General features: G+C 38.8%; 1 protein-coding gene across 1 annotated transcript in view; it reads left to right on the top strand.

The window, feature by feature from the left end:
• nnt (nicotinamide nucleotide transhydrogenase) overlaps positions 1–21,490 on the top strand; it is a 47,655-nt gene extending 26,165 nt beyond the window's left edge. Inside the window, exons 12-22 of the mRNA XM_067375228.1 lie at positions 686–796; positions 3,128–3,273; positions 3,835–4,030; positions 4,467–4,700; positions 6,091–6,251; positions 8,791–8,970; positions 9,825–9,984; positions 12,163–12,244; positions 17,328–17,446; positions 17,534–17,649; positions 19,657–21,490. Of these exons, the coding sequence (XP_067231329.1) occupies positions 686–796; positions 3,128–3,273; positions 3,835–4,030; positions 4,467–4,700; positions 6,091–6,251; positions 8,791–8,970; positions 9,825–9,984; positions 12,163–12,244; positions 17,328–17,446; positions 17,534–17,649; positions 19,657–19,797 (1,646 nt within the window). The 3' untranslated portion in view covers positions 19,798–21,490. The remainder of the gene's footprint in view (positions 1–685; positions 797–3,127; positions 3,274–3,834; positions 4,031–4,466; positions 4,701–6,090; positions 6,252–8,790; positions 8,971–9,824; positions 9,985–12,162; positions 12,245–17,327; positions 17,447–17,533; positions 17,650–19,656) is intronic.
• Positions 21,491–24,485: the final 2,995 nt, after the last annotated feature.

Below are 24,485 nucleotides of genomic sequence, written 5' to 3'. Positions count from 1 at the left end.
GGGGGTAAGTAAATTATCAGAAAAAGTTTATTTAAAAGTGGACTAATCCTTTAAATAGTCACAATTGAGAAGCAAATCTGGAAACAAATGCAAATTCCATGAAATCTGGCATATTTTCAATAATTATTGCCATTCAGTGTTAGTGATGTATCCTGATGGAATTATATTTTTTGCTGTCAACATGTCATTAATTTCATTGTTGTGAAGTAGCTGTTATCAGCACCCAACGAAATGATTTATTTGTTTTTGTTTATTTGATTATTTATTTAATCCATTTATTTTAGCCTTTCAAAATGAATGGTGTATTCTGATAAAATGCTAATTTTTGCAATCAACTTGTCGCTAATAGTTCATTATAGTGTAGTAGGTGTTCTCAGCACCCAATAATATTTTAGAAAACATTTTTACTTTAAAGTTAAAAATATTTAAAATATAATTAAAACTAATTTAAATACTTATGTATTTTAAAAAAATACATTAAAGGGTTAGTTCACCCAAAAATGAAAATTCTGTCATTAATTACTCACCCTCATGTTCATCTTCGGAAACAAATAAAGATATTTTTGATAAAATCCGATGGCTCAGTGAGGCCTGCATTGACAGCAAGATTATTAACACTTTCAAATGCCCAGAAAGTTACTAAAGACATATTTAAAACATGGATGCCGTGTTTTTTTTTTTTTAGGTTTGACTGCTGTTGGTGGCCTCTCCCTCATGGGTGGTGGATATCTCCCTAGCTGCACGGCCGAGACCCTGGCCGTACTCGCTGCTTTCATCTCCTCTGTCAACATCGCTGGTGAGTGCACTGAACACACGATCCCATACCTGCCAGCAGAAAAAGGAAAGATAAAACATTGCTAAAATGTCAGAGGCTGAAAGTTGAGTAAGATTACAAATGCGAGCAGGTGAGGGCTCTATACTCGGGTCGCCCGCTGCCCTCTGGCTGCCCTGCATCTTTGTGTTCGTGAGAAGAGTGGCGTATTCCGTTCCTTCCAGGTGGAATAGTTTAGTTAGTTAAACCTCACACCTGAAGCAGGAAATGTCAGCGCGGCAGTTTTGCTTCAAAGAGCCTCGGTCATGTCATAAATCAGGCTCTGCTCAAAACCAACCAATAGGGCCATTACGTAGGAAAAGGGGGAAAAAATGGCTTTAAGTGGGAAGGTGGCCAAAATGCCATCCTTAATCCAGTGACCCCTTCATCCTGAGTCTTGCTACGGTGGGCCAAGACGCCAGTCCAGGTCAGAGGGTGTGTTAGTGATTTAATGGCATGCTACTAGGCTTTTACAGACATTTTTCATCATGCTACAATAACAACTTTTTGATTATGTGTTCCAGCACATAAAGTGTCTGAATTTATATATTTATCTTCTCAGAAGGCAGGTGTTTAATTTCAGTTGAAAGATGGTTTTTGTTATTTCCATTCCTCATACACGATGTTTCGTCCCACAGTCCCATTACCCATAAACCTTTGGAAGTTAGAAATATGGACATTCTAGTCGCTTTTTCCTATCCCTTTTTTCGACCGTTTTTATTGTTACAAGTGCATGCAGGGAAAAAATAACAATTGCCCTTTCCAATTTAATTTCAATAAAAGACAAGGAATTTATGGTGAACCTGCTCCATTAATGGCAGGAATGAAAACATATTTTATTCTTTGGCCCCGACTGTAATGTCTGGATATCCTTCACATTTAATTGTGGGAAAACGGAACGTTCTTTCTAATGCTGTATATGTTGTGTTCAACCTTCTGAGTGCATTTTTAAATATTTTACCGGGATCCTTAGAGGAACGGGTCACTAAGGTTTGAGTGAAACTGGATATCCGTCTGAGTTTAAAATAAAAAGCTTTGGTTTGGTAATCGTCCTAGTAAGTTGCTTTGCTAGAGCGGCGTAAGCCAGGAAAATGAACGTAAATGCAATCACATGGCAGTTTAAAAATACTTCACTAATGAGCAGCAGGTGAGTGACTCCCGTCATTCTTCGTGGCATCCTTCTGCTGCTCAAATAGAAATTAGAATATTTTACACATGACTTGATGATTTTTTTTATTTTTTTATTTTGATTATTATGATTATTTTTATATAATGTTATTAAATAGTTTAAAAAGAAATGAAAAATGAAATTAAGTGAAAAAGGTCTACTGTCAAAAAAAAAGAAAATAAGAACAAATGATCAAACTACTCTATTTTTGTGTTGTTGCTAGTAAAAATAAAAATAAAATAAACAACGCTTTTTAGGTTATTTAGGTATTTTGGGTAGTTTTCAGGTACAGAAATTGAAAAAAGTAATTGAATATAAAATAACTCTGCATATAATCTTCACTGTATAAATTAAACAAAGATTGATCATTAAAGTTACAAAAACCATTAAGTCAAGAGCAGTGAGTGATTTCCTTGTCTTTTGTTGTTTGATTAACATTAAAAAAAACACAGAGAGCAGGAATGTTAGGCTGCTGTCACTTTAAGATGTAATGCAAGGGTCCAAAATACTGATACTGATACACACGCGTTGTCTTTCTCGACTGTTTACGTTTACTTAAGACATAACCTACTATGTTAGCTAGGATACTCGCCAAGACGGGCATATTGAACTCAGTATTTGCACGCTGTCTGAGATGCGGCTTTCCATGTGTGCTCTTCGGGTACACATGCAAATCTTCTCATCCTCTTTCACGTCGTTTGGCTTGAATGTTTAAATTAGTAAGGCTTAAATGAGTTTAGTTTAAACAAGATAGCGACATGTGCTGTTCAGGTATCACCTGCGCTTGTGCGCTATCAACAGCCCGGGTGATGATAGTGTAAATGATTGGTCATATTAGAGCATGTTATACTCCTATTGAACAAAGTTTATAAAGAGTTACTGTTTTGTCCACGTTTTATTGATCATTGCTGTTGTAACTTATTGGGATGCCAGAATGTGTATCAATTGACAGAAGCATACATTAGCTGAACTCTGAATGTTATTTTCAAGAAATCATAGGATAGATGTGTCATCAGGTTTAAAATGAAGTTTTTATTCAGAGAACCGTTACACCCCATATATATGCATGCATGCTTAAGATGATATCAACTCAAGATTGTGTAGTGTGTGTATATACTGTGTTCTCACTATGTGTTTGTTTTGTTCAGGTGGTTTCTTGGTTACTCAGAGGATGTTGGACATGTTCAAGCGGCCCACTGATCCCCCAGAGTACAACTACTTGTATCTTCTTCCTACTGGTTTGTTTGTTGGAGGTTATGGGGTGGCTCTTCAAAGCGGCTACAATATTGAACAGGTTAGACAGCATTACTTATAGTTAACTAAAACTCTTCAAATCGTGTAGCTTGTTGAGTTGCTTAGGTTCAAACTTGAACTTTTCAACATGGCAGATGATAAAAGACAAAACCTTTTGTCTTGAAGGCATTGTTGTTAACTAAAACTGAAACTATTATACATTAACATCATTTCAATTGACAAAAATGAAGTAAAATGATTAGATGGGGAAAAAAATAGTTGCTAACTAACTGAAAAGTTCAACTTGGAATACTAAAAAGTAAAGCTCAATAGAAATTTAAAAAGATAACTAGATTTTTGCTATATTAAATTATGCGTTTTTGTCATGTGCTGTAGTAGTGCAAAAGAGAAATGTGTGTATGTATATATATATATATATATATATATATATATATATATATATATATATATATATATATATATATATATATATATATATATATATATATATATATATATATATATATATATATATATATATATATATATATATATATATATATATATATATATATATATATATATATATATCCTGACTTCCTATGTACCTTTTTGTGTGCAGATGATGTACTTGGGCTCCGGCTTGTGCTGCGTAGGGGCTCTGGCTGGTCTGTCTACCCAGTCCACAGCCCGTCTCGGTAATGCCCTAGGCATGATCGGAGTGGCCAGTGGCATTGCTGCCACTTTCGGAGCGCTGAAACCTTCCCCTGAGCTCATGGCACAAATGAGTGCGGCCATGGCGGTGGGTGGCACTGCTGGTGAGTACATCTGTGTGCTTGTGTCTGTGTGCATTTCTTCTTTAGTCAGCAGCCTTTGAACCTAGTGTGTGTAAGTAAATTGGAAGTGACCTTGTGATTTCCCCGCAACCCTAGGTAATGGTCATCAGGTTGTGTGAGTCACACAGCGCGGTATCGCTCTTTGTAGCCAGTCATGTCTAATCTAAATTGCTAATTATTCCTGGAAACCTGCTGGAACGTAGTTTAAACCGTCCCAACCAGCCCAAGCTCAAACCAGAAATCTGCTTGATTCCAGATGCTTCCACCCTAAGGTCTCAGCCCGCCCCAAACATGCCCTGTATACACCCTTCCCCCAACCTGAACTCCAGATTCACATTAACACACGCACACCGCTTCATTGGATGTGACCTGCTTACCAGCAGGCTTACCCTCTTTCTTGTTTGCTCCACCTTTGCAGGTTTGACCATTGCTAAGAAGATCCAGATCTCAGACCTGCCACAGCTCGTCGCCGCTTTCCACAGTCTGGTGGGTCTGGCTGCCGTGCTCACATGCGTGGCTGAGTACATGGTGGAGTACCCCCACTTTGCAACCGACCCTGCAGCCAACCTCACCAAGATTGTAGCCTACCTGGGGACGTACATCGGAGGAGTCACCTTCAGTGGATCGCTGGTGGCTTATGGCAAACTTCAAGGTCCTGCTTGTTTGGTCAGATAACACTTAAAGGGATAGTTCACCCAAAAGTGACCAATTCACCCCCATGTCCTTCCAAACCTAAATGGCTTCTGTGGAACACATTAAAAAAATTTTGTAGAGCAGTTTTTGTCCATACAATGAAAGTCAAAATGGGTCCAGAACAACACCAGGCCCCACTGACATTCATTGTATGGACAAACAAACACATCTTTTGTGTTCCACAGAAGAAAGTAATTTGGGTTTGGAATGACATGAGCATGAGTAAATGATGAGCTATTTATTTTATTTATTTCTGTTCAGTGTCCATTTTAACCAGTTTTTGCAGTTTTTGGGAAAAGATCTTACTGCACCTGATTAAAAATGACAATTATTGCTGTCTTAATTTGTTCATTTTCAAATGTTAAACATCAAGCTTTTTTGAGGAAAACCACTGGAGCCCTTCTTTTTTGTTGACAAGAGACAGTTTATAAGAGCTTCTCATTACAAGTACCTCCACAAATGCATATTATAAGCGACCCAAACTCATAGCTAGTGTGTTCTTGTAACAGCATTTACTGCGAACCAAGCCGCTTTGAGACCCTGAACACACAGAATCGCATGCTTCACTCTTAAACATGCTGCTTAATTAAATCTGAGCCATTGTGATTTGATAATCGCACTAAACTATATCGAAATTCCATTTTATTTGAATTAATCATGCTGTCCTAGTATAAATCCCAATTGTTTGGTGCAGCTTTGTTTAACTCACCATCCCACCAGTGCCACACATGCCTCATGTTTAAAGCTTGGCCAGGCGGAACCTCTCAAAATTTGGCACTAATTAGTCCCTCCGCCCCCCCAGTCATTTTCCACTTGTCCCTCAAAGCTGGGACGCATTATATTCAGGAGCTTTCCCATTCCTCCACCACTACCACCGCTCTGAAGCCTGCAGGCTTGCACTGATAAAGCAGATTAGAAGTCTCATTTTTATCCTTGTGAGTTTTTCTTTCAGTGTAAAAAGGGGGTAGAATGCTGTACATAATCGCCCAATCCAACTGTATTGCTAAGTTGTTACGCGGCAGATGCTGAAGTGTAATTGATTCGGCTCCTACTGAGTTTTTCCTGCATTCACATACTTTGTCTTGCGCTGATGATATGTCTCATACATATTATTATAGTTTACAGAGCGCTAGCAGCTGCTTAAAGTGCACTTTAACAACATGACATGCAGTTGTGTACCTTTGTTTAAAGCACAACTCAAACAAGCTTCTCGTTTCCAAGAACTTCTCCTCCTAATTTCCTTTCACTCATCGTGTTCCCAAACAGCACATGGTGTTGAGCGTATATGCTAACCCATTTTTTGCCAAGACTCATTGTTTTGCTCTTCTCGCTTCTTCCTCCTCATGCAGGTCTTCTGAACTCCGCTCCCCTTATGCTTCCTGGTCGTCATGCGCTAAACGCCACTCTAATGGCTGCCAGTGTGGGCGGCATGATCCCATACATGCTTGATCCCAGCTATACCACTGGCCTGACCTGTCTGGGCTCCGTGTCAGCACTCTCTGCAGTCATGGTAAGGGATTCACAGTTTTCTAAAATATTTTTGCCAGGTTGTAGTATTTCTTTTAATATATGTCATGTGTTGTGTTTGTGTATAAATGAAGAGTTCAGATGCAAAAGCCTCTAAGCGCCACCTCCGCCAAAACTGAGATGACGCACATAGTTATAGGTACATTCGCAAATACTTTCGCTTTCAAATCCACTAAATCCCAGTGCCAGCCCATTCAGAAATACTGGTTTGTTGGCAGAAACTGCTAAACCCCACATCCCTTTGTCAGCAAAAGCCTCTAAGTCCACTGAAGAACAGGAAGACACAAATCCAATCATATGATTTCAAGATGAATGATGGTGTGCGTATGAGCCGGCTTTCAATTGTCGAGCTGCAAGTTTTATCATGTATTGTCCATTATTACAGTGGCAGTGACAGGATTTCACGAGTAGTAAGTAAACACAACAGTGTTCCTTTTGCAGCTGTAAAACTGTCAGAAACTGATAGAAACAGAAACTGAAGTCAAATTTAAGTACCAATGAATTGACTAAAAGGACATTTCTGAAAATAAGGCATTTCAATAACTGACTAATAACATTTTTCATTGCTATTAAAGTAACATTTCTGAACCTAAACATATATATATATATATATATATACATACATGCAGTACTGTGCAAAACATATGAAACTGAGACTAACCAAATCCAGAAGAACTGTGGCCGTGTCTCAAAGAGATTTTAAGAAACCTGCCTGCAAAGATTCAGTACTGTGAAGAGTTTTAGGCACTTGTGTAAAAATGCTGTAAAGTGAGGAGGTTTTTAAAAAATACTGTTATAAATAGATTTTATTTATCAATTAACTTATATTAACTAAATCAAAACAATATTTTGTGTGACCACCCGCTCTTAAAACCGCTCTTGTCCAGGTACACTTGGGCATCATTTTTCAGGTAGCTTTGGAGGCAGGTTTCTTAAAATCTCTTGGAGACACGGCCACAGTTCTTCTCAGTTTCATCTGTTTCTTCATGTAATCACAGACGGATTTGATGATGGTGAGATCAGATCTCCATGTGGAGCACCGGCTGTTATCAATCTTATTGTGTATTCAAAAATCTCACTGGATTATTACAATTAATGGCAAAATGAATGTTTGGAAATGTTAACGGATATAATATATAAAATATTTATAGCTAGCCAATATATGTGCTTTCTGCTGGCTTAAAGGGTTAGTTCACCCAAAAATGAAAATTCTGAGAAATAATTACTCACCCTCATGTCGTTCCTCACCTGTAAGACCTTCATTCATCGTCGGAACACACATTGGTGAGGCCTCCATTGATGGCAAGATGATTAATTCTTTCAAATGCCAATAAAGTTACTAAAGACATATTTAAAACAGTTCATGTGACTGCAGTGGTTCAACCTTAATGTTACGAAGCGATGAGAATACTTTGTGAGCCAAAAAAACTAAATAACGACTTTATTCAGCAAGTGATCTAGTGATGGGCGCTTTCAAAATACTGCTTCATGAAGCTTTACAAATCTTTTGTTTCGAATCAGTGGTTCGGAGCGCATATAAAACTGCCAGAGTCACATGATTTCACTCACTGAGCCATTGGATTTTATTCAAAATATCTTAATTTGTGTTCTGAAGATGAATGAAGGTCTTACGGGTGTGGAACGACATGAGGGTGAGTAATAAATGACATTATTTTCATTTTTGGGTGAACAAACCCTTTAAGTGGGGACTGAGAATGTAGAGATTAAGATTTTGAGTGATGTCAGAAAAAGATTGTTCAACTTCACTATGTACAACGTCTGTTCAGCGCTTCAAAACTTCCTAACTCATGAACTCCATCTCCCTTTGGCTTTAGTTTTATTTATTTATTTCATATAATCCATAAGAGCGCCCCACCATATGATGACAGATAGAAGTAAACTGCAATCATGAAATTTCAAGGGAGCGCTCTCTGAGTCTCAGTAAACATTGGCGTCATGAGGCTTTCGTCATTTGTCAATGATCAGGAAGCTGGCATTTTTATACAGCTCCTTTTACCTCTATAAAGATAAACAATCACCTGCAGTATGGTGTCTGGCTCTTTTTACAGCGAGATTCTTCAAGTTTGAATGTATTTTTTACATGATGTGTGGTAGCTGGCTTTGTTCAAGCCTGTTCCCTGAGGAAAGCACATTGTTTGATAATACAGGAATGATATCATAGACGAGGGAAACGAATACTATGTTTTGACAAACACCTCATGCCTTAATTGAAGCCCATTGCAACCAAATCTGTGTGAAATATGTTGCTCTGGCGTGATCTAGATCGCATTTCCTATTTGCATCATCACCCAGTGTGTAAATGAACAGATTTGATTTATAAAAACGAACCGCGTGTACAATACTCATACCTCGGGCTTGTGTTTATTCTTTTGGTGGACTTCCTTTTTTTGTTTGAATGATGGAATCGAGTTACTGTTGTGCTTTGCTCACTTGTCATCACAGTAACCTTTGATCTCCACCCTTTTTTCCTCTTCTGACCCCTCTTTTCTTTTTCTTTGTAGGGCCTGACCCTGACAGCTGCCATCGGAGGGGCTGACATGCCTGTGGTGATCACGGTGCTAAACAGCTATTCTGGCTGGGCCCTGTGTGCTGAAGGCTTCCTGCTCAACAACAACTTGCTGACCATTGTGGGTGCCCTCATTGGCTCTTCTGGAGCCATCCTCTCCTACATTATGTGTGTGGTAAGTTCACAATCACAGTTCAATCCATGGTTGATTTTGTTTACACCTTTTTTATGAAGTAGTTTACGGCTTAATATGATTTTCTTAATGCATATTGTGTTTGTTATTCATGGAAAGTGACAGTGGCAAAGTTTTCTCCAGCCCACAAGCTCTAAATATTATTTAAAATACAAATATGTTTATATAAATGGTTTTTTTTTTTGGATAGAAGTTTCTGCATTTATTTGATCAACTGAAAACAGTTGTATGAAATTCTTTAATGAAAAGTAAAAAAAATATTATATTTAAATGTATATTATTTTATGTCAGATTGGAACCCAGATGCCTTTGTTCTCAAAGCAAAAAAAAAAAAAAAAGACAACTTTGCTTTAGATTTATGCAAAAAATATATATTTAATTGTTATGGTTTACATTTTGGTTATAACTTAAATGAGCAAATATTCTACTTGGACATGATCAGTGGATCAATTTATCACAGATCATTTGTGGATAAACTAATGAATATTAGGTTATAAAACACATGTGTGCGAGTCTTAACCTTGATCGCAAAGACTTCATGTTCCTGTTATAATGACTCCCGTGGCTTGAACCTCTGTGGGATTTGGGAATTCAACACCACAGTTTTCTTTCAGGATGGACGGATGGTATCATTTTATATGTTCCCGCTTTTATTCTTCTCTCACATGTAAATTCCTCTCAGGTCATTTTGGCCTCCCTCTTAATATCCTGTTAATAATGTCTAAATGTCATATGGAGACACATGTTCTTGACACAATCTTAATTTTTTCCGCCGAGAGGCAGTCTTCATACTCTGCAACCTGATTTCCAATCTCTGGTTGTCTTTTCCTTGCTAGGCCATGAACCGCTCCCTGGCAAACGTTATTCTGGGTGGTTACGGCACGTCATCCACCGGCACAGGCAAGCCCATGGAGATCACAGGTACCCACACGGAGGTCAACGTGGATCAGACGGTGGAAATGATCAAGGAGGCTCATAATGTCATCATCGTTCCAGGTAATGGAGGCCCTTTGTAGCAGTGCACATCTGAAACTCCTTGGTTTAAACTAGATCTGGAGTGTCCCGTCAATGACTTCAAACGATCCTTTATGTTTTGGCTGTTAAAGCAACCTTGGTTCACCTCGATTACATCACTGGTAATTTTTTGACCCCTCCTGTGCGGGATAACCCCCCTAGAGTGCACCCTGTGGCATGCTGGAGCTTGTTCTGAGGTGGTCTAGGGGACCCTAGACACATTTGTGTGCAGTCTATTTGGGTTCGACTCTTCGTTGTTGTTTTGGCGCGGTTGGCCTCTTGTGGCATTGTTCGTGTGAGCAGAGCTGTGGAGGGTGATGTCAGGTTTATCTTTTCTGGCATGTTTCTATTGCCCAGCTACAGCTGACTGATTGAGCAAGATGTGTCAGATGAACTTTAACTGTGTTTATCTTTGATACAAGTTCAGTTGGCAAATAATTTAGTTGGACTCGTGTATCTGAAGTGAATATTTTTCTATGGCTGGTTCCTTAGCAGGGGCCTCCGTAATGGCCTCCAGCAACGGCAGCGACTCGCACGCTGCTTTGTTCTCCACAACGGACTGTTTTATAGTTGCGTTTTATGGCCCGACAGCAGGTCGAATAGATCAAGACCTTGGAGGCGACAGGACAGTGGAAAAGAGGAGCGATTAGATGTGGGAATATGAACAGAAAGAAAAGGAGAAATGATAATAAACAGCTCAGTCCAGAGTAAACAAGACTGCAGGGCCAAGCACAACAGAGACGGCCCCTTTTATTTAAAACAAATGGCCGTCCAACAGGCTCTGAGGCATCCAAATTTTTCCCTCTTGACCGTTGCCCGTATAGCCACTGCCAAGATATCTGAGAGAGCCCTGTGCTCACGGACAACACAGGCCTGGCCGTTATGAATGCCATGATCTGTTGGTATGAGCCTCAATGGGATGAGATTTAACCAAGGATGTAGGTTCAAACCCTATCAATTTTTTTTTTTTTTTTTTTTTTTTTTTTTAAGTTGGGACAAGAGTTCTGATATTTAATACCTGTTAATTTATTTTTCTCACTTTTTTTAAAGAAAACACATTTTCAAAGATCCCAATGTTTAAATATGGCAGCTACGTTACACACTTTCCATTGGTCCTAGACAATCAGACCTTCCTTATTATTGAGTACCAGACTGCTAAATAACATAATTGAACCCACTTAAGTTTTCTCCCCTCATTTGCCGCTAAATCAATCCATCAGCCATCATTGTGTGTTTGTTTTTGTTTTTTTGTATATTTTGAATGGGGTTCCCTTCACTGATCAGAGTCCTTACACTGAGTAAGCTATGGCCTTGTTTCCATTTCCACATTTTTGTATAATTTAAGTAGTCATAGTCACTTTTGGTGATTGACAGCTGTGAAAACATTTAAGACTTTTCTGTTTAAGTTTGCCAACCATGGCTGTTTTCCCAAGGTGAAATGTCTTTTATTTAACAAAAGGAGATCTGCAAAAAATCATTAGGAGTGAGGAGGGTTAGTCAACACGCACCGTGACATGCTTGTTTAAATGGGAGGATATGAAGGTTGTTGTGACAGGCCTGTCTGAAGGTGTCTGCTGTAACTGAGGCTTTAAACTGACTGACGTGTGCAATTTTATATTCATTTTTCTCACCGTAGTGCTAAATTGTTTATTAATGAAAAATAAGTCTTTTTAAATTGTTGCACAGTTCACATTACTCTTTCTGATTTCAGTTCAACTTATTCTGTGCTGCTTTCAAAGTGCACCAAAGGTGTAAAAATAAACACTTTTATGAAATATTATTATGAATTCCGGTGCTGTAGATTCATTAAAGATGTATTTCAACATGAAGCAATTTTCTCATCATTTCTGTTTGTTTATGATCCTGCAGGTCATTCAAGTTTTAATTACTCTATCTGAATTGTAAATGAGTGGGAGCAGGTCTCTTGTTTGCTCTACTTTCAGAACAGATTTGTCCTATTGTTTAGAAGTTGGGATTATTTATTATGGTAAAATCGATTCTCATGACATATTGTGAAAAAGATGAGGTATGATTACTAAAAGTATAAAATGATTTGTAGGGATCATGAAGAGTTCATTAGAGTTTTCCAGGCTTCAAATAATAGTTGCATGTCTGTGTTTAGGTGTGTTCTTTATTTAATTGCCGTGTCTTTTACTTCAGGTTATGGTCTGTGTGCAGCAAAAGCTCAGTATCCTATTGCTGACCTTGTCAAGTCACTGTCTGAGCAGGGAAAGAAAGTCAGGTAAGAAAATTTCAAGCATCTTCAGTCGTTTTCAAATCTTTACCGTTCAACTGTGATTTGACACCATGTTTAAGCCACGTGTGCACCACGAGATCTGTGATACAAAGAGAAAGCTATCCGTTAACATTTCCCATTCATCTCAGTGGCGGTTGTTCTGTGGTTTCTGGACACACCCCTTATTAGTAAACAATGTCCTATGAATTATTGAACTGTGTGACACTTTGAATCTCTCCTTTCTTTGTGAAAAAACAAGACTGGGAGAGTGAGCATTTGGACAAAGACACTTTAAAACTATTTTAAAGCATTTCTTTAGTTCTAATCCATCTGTAAAAGATTTTAAAACAATTATTATTATAAATAATATAGTTATTTATAATTTTTTTTTTATTATTAAACCTCTTGTTGACTAGTGACTCAGGCATTAGTCTGTCCAGCGATGTCCAAAGTTAAGCCAAAAATCAAACATTTCATCATATCTCTTAGGGGGTCTGAGTCTTGTCGGTATGGCTGACAAGTGTTTAAATGGCTCACAAGCTGCAGGTCAGTCTGGTAAACCTCTGAATGGCAGCCTTCTCTCTCTTTCTCTCTGCATGTTGGACTCCTCCATTTCAAAGAGTGCTTTTGAATATCGTCATTCAGTTGCTCTATTGTCTGGGGCTTTTGTTGCCTCTCCAGTGTATGTGTAATGCCCTGTGATCTGAGAGCGCAGTGTACCCCAGGCCTCCCAGTGCTGTGAAAGAGCCGGTGAAGAGCAGAGCGATAGGTGCGGGCTACGCAATACTTTCCACAGTCCCAATGACGCCTCTCAGGTTGCAGGGTGTGGAAAGACTGTGCCTGACCCTAGAAATGTTTCAACAACCATGAACTTTTAATATTTGTCATATTGATGAGAAGAACATGTAAGATAATGTGAAAGTTTCTCAATTTGAGACTGTGGATGGTGGAAGTGTGTTTTTGTTTGTTTTTTTAAGATGGGATGGTAAAGACAGGACATAATTGGTGAAAAGGGAAGTGGAATGAAGGATGGACATGAGTCAGATTCAAACATTGGTCGGCCACATATAAGTCCCACCGAGGTGGTCTGTAATAGCTGGAGAGAGCTATCCATTAGCTTTCCTTTTGTTTTCAATCTATGAGCACCCTAGGCACCATTAACATATTGAGATCCATCAATTACTTTCCAGTTCAAATTATAGTATGAATTTGGGGCGGAGCCAGAGGGTTTTTAGCTGCTATGGGACCATGACTGATGCATTGCATGGGAAAATTCACTGCATTTAGACCTTCAAAAATTAAACGGGTCATGAACACGCCAAAGCGAATTGGACATTGCGATGCTATACATTACAATGGATGATTCTTTAACTTGCAGCATCATCATGCACCCATTTCGAAAGACAGATGGTCCAGTTTAAAACGTTTACTTTGTGTCCAGTGTAGACTGCCTCAAACAGTTGTGGCGCATCATGTCAAAAATGCACCTGATACAGATACGTTGAATACGTTTTTATTATAAGCGAGATACTCACGTTTGTTCTGGAAGACAGTGTTAGCTTACTCATTTGAGTACTCATGAAACAGCAACATAGCTAAAAGTATTTCTAGAATGTTGGACCTTTTACTGAAAGTAGCGTACTTTTATCTGTTGAGACCTGCCTACACAATCACTCGTAAGAGCTGTATTTGTGATGTTTGAGTTGGGGTGTGACATGCGAAAGCGTTGTTTGCAAATATGCTTTATTATTACATACTTCACCTTTAAAACTTATATTTAATTATACTTTTCAAATTATTCACTTTTTTTAAAAGTCCCCCTGTAGTCAATAATTTTACCCCTTGATCACCAAAATTACACATTTAAATGTTTTTTCCTGTGAAAAAGTGCCTTAAAATAGCTTGAATGTAACTCCACACCCTTGCTTCATTTAGTATGCACAGATTTATGAATATGTTAATTAGCCCCGCCTTCACTCACTCTCACAAGCTCAGAGATCCACTCGGTCAACTTACTGAGGTAAACGCTGCACAATGGTGTCGCTTTTTACAAAATCGGAGATATAACGGTAATTAATATGATTAGCCTTTTGCTTGACTGTTATCAAACAGCTAATAATGTTACACAAACCATGTTCCCCTGCACCATTTCAGAGTCAGACAGCTGACCCTGGGTCTGGCCATTAATGTAGATGAAAATTTGGCATGTGTCAGCCCCGAGTATAAAATTATAATAACACCCATATTGAACTGTAGCTCTCATATGGACAACACAAGTTCAAGATCTGGCTTGTGACATTTCACAATACCATTCTTTTTTTTCTTTTTTCCCATCTTCTCCATTCCTCTCGTCTCTCCATAAAAGCAGCAAAAAAGCCAAATGTCAGATGTGGCCAATACTTTATAAATGGGCATTTGATTTGAATGTACTCTTCGCATGGCTACAGCTGACCACTGTGGCTCCTTTTTTCACTTTTTCTTTTTCTCCCAAATTTTTTTTTTTTTTTTTTTTGTCTCTCTCACTAGATGGTGTCAGTGCTTTTGTTGCCCTGTTCCCACTAGATAGTGGTTGTCAGCACTAGCATGGTTTAACCACACTCTTGGCAGTCAGAGGAGCCAATTACAGCATCATCTATGACTTAAAGGTTCCCTCAGCATTTTTCATGAAGGGACTCACTCACACAAACACTTTTTAATCAGTCCCAGAATGTCATGGTGTGCTGCCAACCTGTCTTGTACACTTAAAGTTGAAGTACTGGTCCGCAACTTGGTCACAAAGTGGACAGCCGTGCGTGTTTTGCTCAAAAGTGCTTTGCCATTGATGGAGACTGTTGCGTCCTGCATCAGATTATCATTCCCTGCCACTTTATTGTGAGCTTCAGTATCATTTCCCATAAGGCAGCTTTTGGGGTACTTAAACAGTCAAGTTGAAATTGTCAACTTATTTCATTCAGATGCCACCTTGTCAGATCTGTCACATTTGCTAGATTCCTGTTTTCTCTCTCCAGAGCTGCGGGCACTGTGTGATTGTGGAGGAGAGATGCAGACCGGAAGCTTGTGTAATTTTCGTTCATTTGTTTGATCTGAGAGCCCAACAGCTGCTGCCAATTAGAGCATTTGCAGTTGATTAGGAGGGGAGATGGGTGGCCAAATAGTGGACAGATTAGGTAGCGCACCCGCCGCTCTCCCCCTCGCTTTCTGTGGGATAATTGGCTGTGGGTGTCGCCCTGTTGAGAGGACTGTGGGTAGAACTGACACTGTATAAACTGTCTCCTTATCATTCACGTTCTGTTTCTGTCTGTCTCTCTCTCCATAATGATCATTACATTTGTTTTTTGCTGCAGTGTAGAGTTGGAAAGATTTGGTTGAAAGGAGTTTGGGCAGGAAAGCACAGCAGTCTGAATTTCCATTGGGCCGCAAGCTATCGCAGTTATTTTCAGAGCGTGTGTTGGTTCAGCGTGGTGAAACGCAGTGTGATGGGAATAGCAGGACGATCGGGCTGGTTTGGATGGGATAGATGAGCTTGGACTCATTGTCCGCCCAGACAGTTTTGCACACACACTGCAGCTGCAGCTTATGTAAGCCAGCATCAGAGCTGATTGACAAAACTCATGTCTCGAAAGTTTTGAGGCCTGTCCACTAAAGTATATTTCTGTTTGGTTTATTATTGAATATTTTGTCCTCATTTCCTATTTGATACATTTACTTGAAGTAAACTGATGAACAGATGTCGGATTTCATGGAAAGCATCTGCAAGAATGATATGGTCTTTGTTTTGCAACTGGACACGACACATCTTGTTACAAAAATAGCCACCTTTGACTGAACGAGTCCACTTTTCAGTAACCGCTTTGGACATTTTCTCCAAGGAGGTAGTTCTGCCTTCAAAATTTCAAAGAGAAAATAATTGACAATAGTGTAAAATAAAACAAATATGAGATCAATAGTGTACATATGTTGCACAAATTGGCCTGAATGCTCTGGAAATGGACTAATTACAAAGTAAACAGCTCAACATGTTAATTCAAACAAGAAGTGAAGTGAGCTGGTTTTAGTGACTGCTCAGGTCAGGTAAATTGGTTAAAGGTGCAAATTCATGCTTGCGATCATTACACTTCTGATGTTTTCTGAGAACTTTCCTGATTCGACCATTTAGTTCTTTTATTAAATCCGTGTGGCTGTTTTCAATTATAATTGTCAAATAATAAATTATTAGAGAGAGAGAATTTTCCAAGCCTTTTTTTTTTTTTAAATGGTCAATTTATTTTATTTTAATTATAAGATTATTGAAATCTGTGTGGCTATTTTAATTATATGTATAATGTTAAGTATTATAAAGAGATTTTCCCAAGTCTTCTCTATGGTTTAAATGGTTTTAATTTGATTTGATTTTAATAATTTTATAACTAATATGCTTGCTTGATTGAATGATCCTACGCCAATCTCTACAAAAATATATATACATAATTTATACTACTTTGTTACCATATCTGTCCCATCCAAAGCTGTTTAAAGCTGATAAAGTCTCTCGGTGAAAAGTTTATTATAAAAAAAATAAAATAAAAAATATTGATTTTGAGGTAACTTGGATTTGTTGAAGATAAACGTATGAAAATATTAGTTTCTTTTTGGCTAAAGGCATATGTAACAGCAGTGTAAACATCAAATAGAAATGGAACACAAATTTACATCAGTTAAAAAAGCAGGAACAAATGCAGCAATTTCACTTCCTGTGTCTCTTCTAAGCCTGTTGGCTGTGATCTGTTTTTACAGTGAAGTTGTAAAGCTGCCCACGTGCCCTGAGGGTCCACTCGTCTTCCTCAAGCCATTTCCCCTGAGCTCATGCACTTTACTACCCGGCATTAAAAAGATACCTTCAACCGCTGCTTATTTCCTTCTCTGTTAACCTCTTGCAAACAGCCTGACCCCAGAGCACATCTACTTAACTGTGTTCAAAGACTCCTGCTTGTACTGTATGAAAAGTCATACTGACCTGCACTGCTGGAAAGTGCTTTATTTGGATGTCATGTGTGTATCAGGTGATTTCAAGAGGTCAAGTGATCTGTGTTGTGTGTCTGTGTCTGTTCAGGTTTGGTATCCACCCTGTGGCTGGTCGTATGCCGGGCCAACTGAATGTACTGTTGGCTGAAGCTGGTGTGCCATATGATATTGTGCTGGAGATGGATGAAATCAATGAGGACTTCCCTGGTATGATATCCATTTTTGGTGCTTTTGCCATCATCTTTTGGGATGTCCATAAAATCCATAATCTTGCTTTCATTATCTATTTTTCAGAAACTGATCTGGTTTTGGTAATTGGAGCCAACGACACAGTTAATTCAGCAGCCCAGGAGGACCCCAACTCGATCATTGCTGGCATGCCCGTTTTGGAGGTCTGGAAGTCCAAGCAGGTAAGCATATTATTTGTTGTTTAAAATAAATAAATTAATTATAGTCTTATAAAATCACCTTTTTTTTTTAACTGATTTCACATGAAATACACTACCATTAAAAAGGAATGAAAAAAAAAAATACTCTTATTCAGCTAGGGTGCATTAAATTGTTCAAAAGTGGAACTAATGGCATAATGTGACAAAATATTTTAAATAAATGCTGTTCTTTTGAGCTTTTCTATTCATCAAAGAATCCTGTATAATATATAAATATGTCACTGTTTCTACAAAAATATCAAACAGCACAAATGGTTTCAACGCGGATTATTAGAAAAGTTTCTTGATCTCAAAATCATCATATTAGAATGATTTCTGAAGGATCATGTGACACTGAAGACTGGAGTAATGGCTGCTGAAAATCAACTTTGCCATCACAGGAATAAGTTACATTTTAAAATATATTAAAACTGGTATTTTGAATGATAATATTTCACAATATTACTGTTTTTACTGTGTTTTTTAATAAAAAATGCAGCCTTGAGCATAAGAGACTTGATTAAAACATTAAAAAAATAACAATAGTGTACATGATAGACTTCATATTCCATATGTTTCAGGATTTACTTTTATAACCCAGCTGTAATAAAAGCCAAGATAGCAAGAATTGCCCTCAGGTTTTGTAATACAGACCATCCCTCATTCTCCCACCCAGAGCGATATGAAAATCTCGATCCCATCCCCACAGCTGGTTCCCACTGTAACCGTGCTACAGTCCAGGTGTATCTCCAGCAAGACGGCCTCACGCTGCTTTCATTAGCGCTGACTCGCTCATTCTGGAATGATGACATTTCAGAGCATCCGACCAATACTTTCCCTAAAATGCAGGGCTGGTGTTCCTCACCACATGACAGGCCCGTTGCGGCCAGACCTTCTCTGGGGAAATCATTCGGAGTACTGGGGCTTGATGTTTGCAAATGCACAAATACATAGACCTTCTCCCACGAGTAATTGCGTGTAGCTTGTTAACCTGTTCCATAATTCTGTATTGAATTTACAAATGCTAGAGCTTTGAACCAAAGCCTTCCTTATTTGTAGCAACTTGGATGCATAGCCAGGTCTCAACGAGGGAAGTCGACCAACTTAGAACCTTGTGACGCTCTTGATGACATGATAGCGCAGCCGAATCTGAAGTTTCCCTGTCAATGGTCTCCGTTGATTTTGTTATCCTCAATCTCGTGCAACATCCACCCCTGCTGATTGCTCCCAGCCTTGTTAGAGACCTTCATGTGTAACCTCATTCCCAAATGAAACCAGCTGCCCTATGAATAATTTAACAAAAGGATGTTGTCCTGTCCTGGGGGATGCTGAGCCTGAGTAAAGTGGTCACATGACTCTTTGAGAAGAGGGGTTGGGTTTGTTTGAACGCCATCCCGATCACCTGCCCGGCATCGAACATCTGCAGGGCTTTTGAGGGACAGAAGATGATATTAAAAGGATCCGCCTGCTGATTTTGAAGTCTCAAGATGAGGGTCATTTCGTTCCAAATATCTTTCGGTGTATTGAATAACACTAAAGCTAGACCAGCGGCAAGGGCTCTCCTCTCTGGTTTTACTTATTCAATTACTAAGTGTTCCTCCTTCCCAAACAGATGCTCCCAATCAAAGCGCTGCTCTCGACGATTTTCCCAGAAACTGCTCAGCCTAAAAACTGGTGTTTGAGACGCTAATGACTCTTAATTTTGCAAATGGCAGATACTTAAATAGCCATTACATGTTGGAAGCTTAGGCTCTTTTTGCGCCCTCTTGTACAAATCCTAAAGCCATTCTCTGCCACTTCATGTGCAGGTGCATGCAGTGTTTTTACAGACGTAATGCTGAAATGGATTGTATTAGCTGATCATTTCCATTTGATAATCTTAAAGGCAACATAGAGGATTTTATTTAATGTGAATTTTCCAGCTTATTCCATAAAGTGTCGTTCTTTGATAAGACAAAATGCATCCAACATCTGTTTTCATCCCTCCAGGTCATCGTGATGAAAAGATCTCTGGGAGTTGGCTATGCCGCTGTGGACAACCCTATCTTCTACAAACCAAACACATCCATGCTTTTGGGAGATGCCAAGAAGACTTGTGATGCTCTGTCTGCCAAGGTCCGCGAGGGCTAGAGAGAAAAGAGAAGATCTGACCTTGCTTTGCACCAGATGAGTCACAGAGATGAGGAGATCGAACAAATCCAATAAACCCTTAGATATAAATTAGCACTAATAGGATCAAGCTCTTAATGGCACTCTTTGCCCATTTTGATTTATTAAGCTGTAGATATAAGTAGTTTATTCAGTATTTCCAGAACTTCTGTTTATTTTTCTTTTCATTAAATGTTGATCCCCCATTTAAATCAAGTTTAAAGGAAAAAAAGCATTACAGCATTACATTAATTAGCATTAATAAATGAAGCCAACAAGTTCTGATCTGGTTTTGTAAGTGTATTATAGTTCAATTTTTATATAACATAGCAATCTGTTTTTAAAAACAAACTTTTTTTGGATAGTGTTAGCATACATGACTCATTTGAAAGACAACTCCATACTGTATGCTTTTTTCCCTTTTTCTTGCTTAATTGTTTATTTCTTGTGAAATTACCATGTGCATTAAGTGACCAGCTGGTGGTATATAGTGGTGTTCTAAGCAAGGAATAAACCTTTTTAGATACAGCTTCAGAGGACCATTTCGCAACATTTCCCAGCACGAAGCTTTGAAGGATCGCTGCTGAGATGAATTAAAGTACTAGCTAATATCACTAAAGATTTATGCCCAGAATCCCAAACACCTGTGGCTCCTCCACAAGATGATTTGTATTCCCCTAACCACTCTTAATTCAAGCGAATGTCGCTGTAGTGGTGATGTTAGTATGAGTAGTTACTGTATATCTGCCCTGTTGTGCTCCCAAATTTGTTCTCAGCAGTAATCCTCTGCAGTATTTGACAGGGATTTGAACAGATGTACTGTACTTTACCAACCGGGACCTAATGAAATAGATCCTATGAGATACAGGAACCAAGACAGACCATTACAACGACCCTACCTCTCCACAGTTTCAACTCGACCAAAACAATCCCTTACCTCCCCGATCTCACACTCCTCCGCAAATGTTCGCCTCGAGCTGGGCTGCATTGGGCACATAGTTTGTTCTTCGATGTAGATTATGTGGATGTAGGAAGGTTCATCATTCTTTGCAAATAAGCTGCAGCTTAGATGCTGAATATCATTTGATTCAGGAATGTTTTAATATGAGAAGGGAATCAATTGCTGCAAGGGAAAGGAAGTATTTATCAAACATCATTTGGGTTAATAAAGAGTTTTGCATTCCCTCCCGCTTCTTCAGGATGTGTTTGTGTTGACAGGCTCTTGCGTAGAAACGATGCTTTGATAATTCTGCTTAGATGCAATACATGGGAGGGAAGAGGGTGAATCTTCAGATGTTTCATTGTGCCATGGTGAGGAATTAATGTCATACTGTGAAATGTTTTTTTTCTCTCTTCACTGTATCACAGAGCATCCCTCTTAATAAACATCCTGATAAGAGAACTGACGGCACGAACGATCATTCATTTCTCAATATCGCATGCGTTCAATGTTGCGGGCACCACAATGCCTAGATTGGGCTGTTGAAGAAGCCACTTGCATCTTCTGATGAGTGAATATCTGCGCACAAGTGACAGTGATTACACATTGTCAGTTTTGTGGTTACCTGAAGTTTTTCCTCCTGATTACATCTAGAATTAAGGGTTGAGATGTTTGATCTGATCTCAAGTATATGTGGGTTCTTTCACCTTTGCAACAAGTGGCACTCTCAGACATGATGGTATGTCCACGCATCTTCTCCCAATCTCTCTTAAGAGGTGAGGGACTATTGCTTCAAAGCGTTATAAAAGGCTTCAAACAAGCTTTTATTCATTTATTTTCAGTAAAGGTATGGGACATTTGTGACTTATATGGCAAAATACATTCCAGCCATTAAAAGTTCATTCATTTTTATTTTGGTTCTCCGTGTCTGGTCCATCTATCAGTTTCAGCATTTTATGTGCTTTATCTCTTATTTCCAGCCCTTCCAATGTCCTGGAAGGTCTTGTAGATGTTTGTGGCCACGCTAATATGTTTTGCAGAGGATTTCTGGCCTGATGTTTCTCCTCGCTCGTTCTCTGCAACAGTGCCGAAAGCAGTTTAAATGGGCCTTCATGACTGTTTCATTACCCTAAAAGTTATCTCCAGTGCTGAAAGTGCTGAACAACACCAGATGAAATATGATTGGAACTAGCTAGGCACACTGTGTTTCTTAACCACAAATGTGAAAATTATTGCGTGGTTTGTCTCAGTGATGTCAAAGGATGTGGCTTTTTTTTCCCCCTGCTGGACTGTTACCCAATCTACATTCCTGGAGCTCATCACTGATGCTCCTTTCCATGGATTATCTGCAGCATAGATGTAGGTTGAGTAGGATCCAGTTCCATCATATTAGTGTGTTCACACTAGACTTTGTGCTCCATTCACTTCCATTTGGTACGCACTGGATTCACATTGGTACCAAGTTTGGTGACCTGCATATTTGTAGATAGTTGTCAAAAGTACAGACTTCAGTACCAGTCTACTGAAATTTTAAAAATGTGACATTTTGAGCGCTGTTGAGCGGATTCATAAACACCTTTGATTGGCCATTGTGTTCACATGCTCATCGGATATGTCTGATTGGATTCAATGATCAACGCTTCAAAAACATTGTAAATAGTCAATGGCGCTCTTCGTCAAGCACTTGCAAGGATACACACAGGAGTATTTAAAAGCAGGCGTCTATTGCAGACCAGTCTGCTCATAGACGCCTGCTTTCAAACGCTCCCGCTCTCAAATTCAAATACTTCTGTGTGCTTTCAAACACTCCCGTGTGTTGATCACTGTGGCCAATCACAGATATATCTGATGAAGGTGTTTACGAATCTGCTCAACAGCGCTCAAACAAACACCTTCATCAGATATATCTGTGATTGGCCACAGTGATCAACACACGGGAGTGTTTGAAAGCACACAGAAGTATTTGAATTTGAGAGCGGGAGCGTTTGAAAGCAGGCGTCTATGAGCAGACTGGTCTGCAATAGACGCCTGCTTTTAAATACTCCTGTGTGTATCCTTGCAAGTGCTTGACGAAGAGCGCCATTGACTATTTACAATGTTTTTGAAGCGTTGATCATTGAATCCAATCAGACATATCCGATGAGCATGTGAACACAATGGCCAATCAAAGGTGTTTATGAATCCGCTCAACAGCGCTCAAAATGTCACATTTTTTAAATTTCAGTACCGACTTCTTCTGACAACTCTATAGAGCCCCCCAAAAATTGACAAAATATGGCAGAATTCAAAAAAACTATAGTGATCAATACTTCATTGTAAGCATATGGGTTAACAGCACATCTCTCCTCAACAAGCCACATAATTTAGGAAATTGTTCATGTATGGGGTGATACTTGTTCCAAACTTTAGTCTTGTCTTGGCAAGCATTATTAAAAGTTTCATGCCTGCACAGAATCTCTTAGTTTGTATGGTGGCATCTTATCTTAATCTCCAAAGGAAGCTGCGACTGCAGATAAAAGGGATGTCTAACAGTTGATCACTTCTCTATATGTCCTGAATCATGCCCACCTGTTCCACCTGTTCAGCTCTTTTAACAGTTTAAGTATACAGAGCACCAGATGCAGCACATGCAAATCCCTTTCATCATCCAGCCGGCTGAACATTACTCTGATTTAAAACACAGGGGATGGCTGTGCACAAACAGTATCTCCAAAGTCCTCTTCTAAGCTGCTGTGCAGATGCACTTAAAAGCATTCGTCCAAACCAGATCACTCTTAAAATAAAGATAAATGTTGACAAGGTACAACCCTCGTTGTACCATATCCTAGCTATTAGGCCTGACGTTTAAGAAACACAAACTGTTTAAGTGTCCTTTTAAGATACTTTTATTGTCTAAATTCCCTGAATCTGAAGCTATGGTTAAAATGGAGCGGTTAATGTCAGAGATGTAGAGCTTTTCTTCTTTTTTTTTCCTTTTGAGGTTTTGCAGAGGAGTTCTGGCCTTCTGTACAAAGGGGCTTTTAGTAAACAGTGCACAGTATTTGGCAGCACTGTTATCAGCAATAGGGTGTATGTGAGTTTGTATATTAGAAGTGGAGAGGATATTACATGTTACTATGCGTGCATGTTGTCTGATAGCAGGTCGTCATTTAATAGTGGACTGTTTTACTGATGTAAACGCTTTGTACTTATTCCATACTGTAGGTATATAAACTAAAGATAACAAATGTAAAGGTGCTATAAGGACAGTCTCTTTGAACTACCCCACTTCTGTGGTGCTGTTGAATTTCATGCCTCAGGCTGTTGAAAATCTGGGAGTCTGGATGTATTTTGAGTTTTAGGATTCTGAACATTTAAAAAGAAAAATATGAAATAAAGATTGAGGTCAAAAATCAAATAAGCAAAATTGTAACACTGTTTAAATGAATTCCTTTAAACTAAAGGTCAGATTTTCTTGCTTCCATTGAAGCTCAAGATGCTCTTTAATTGGATTGTCTAAATATTTCTGGATCACATGACCATCAGGTTTTACACAAACTTGTGGAGATCATGCAGTTTGAATACTGCGGGGCAACCTTGCAGCTTAAAAGGGGTGCAAACCAAATATTCAGAAATTTGTGTTGATTTTTTTTTATTATTATTATTTGATAAAAACAATAAAAACTGTATTTCACAATATTACAATCATAAAATCATTTTTAAAATGTAATTTATGACAAAGCTGAATTTT

The sequence above is a fragment of the Chanodichthys erythropterus genome, chromosome 22 (assembly GCF_024489055.1).
Source record: "Chanodichthys erythropterus isolate Z2021 chromosome 22, ASM2448905v1, whole genome shotgun sequence".
In the NCBI taxonomy this organism is placed as follows: Eukaryota; Metazoa; Chordata; class Actinopteri; order Cypriniformes; family Xenocyprididae; genus Chanodichthys; species Chanodichthys erythropterus.
This window is presented reverse-complemented; position numbering and strand designations above follow the sequence as displayed.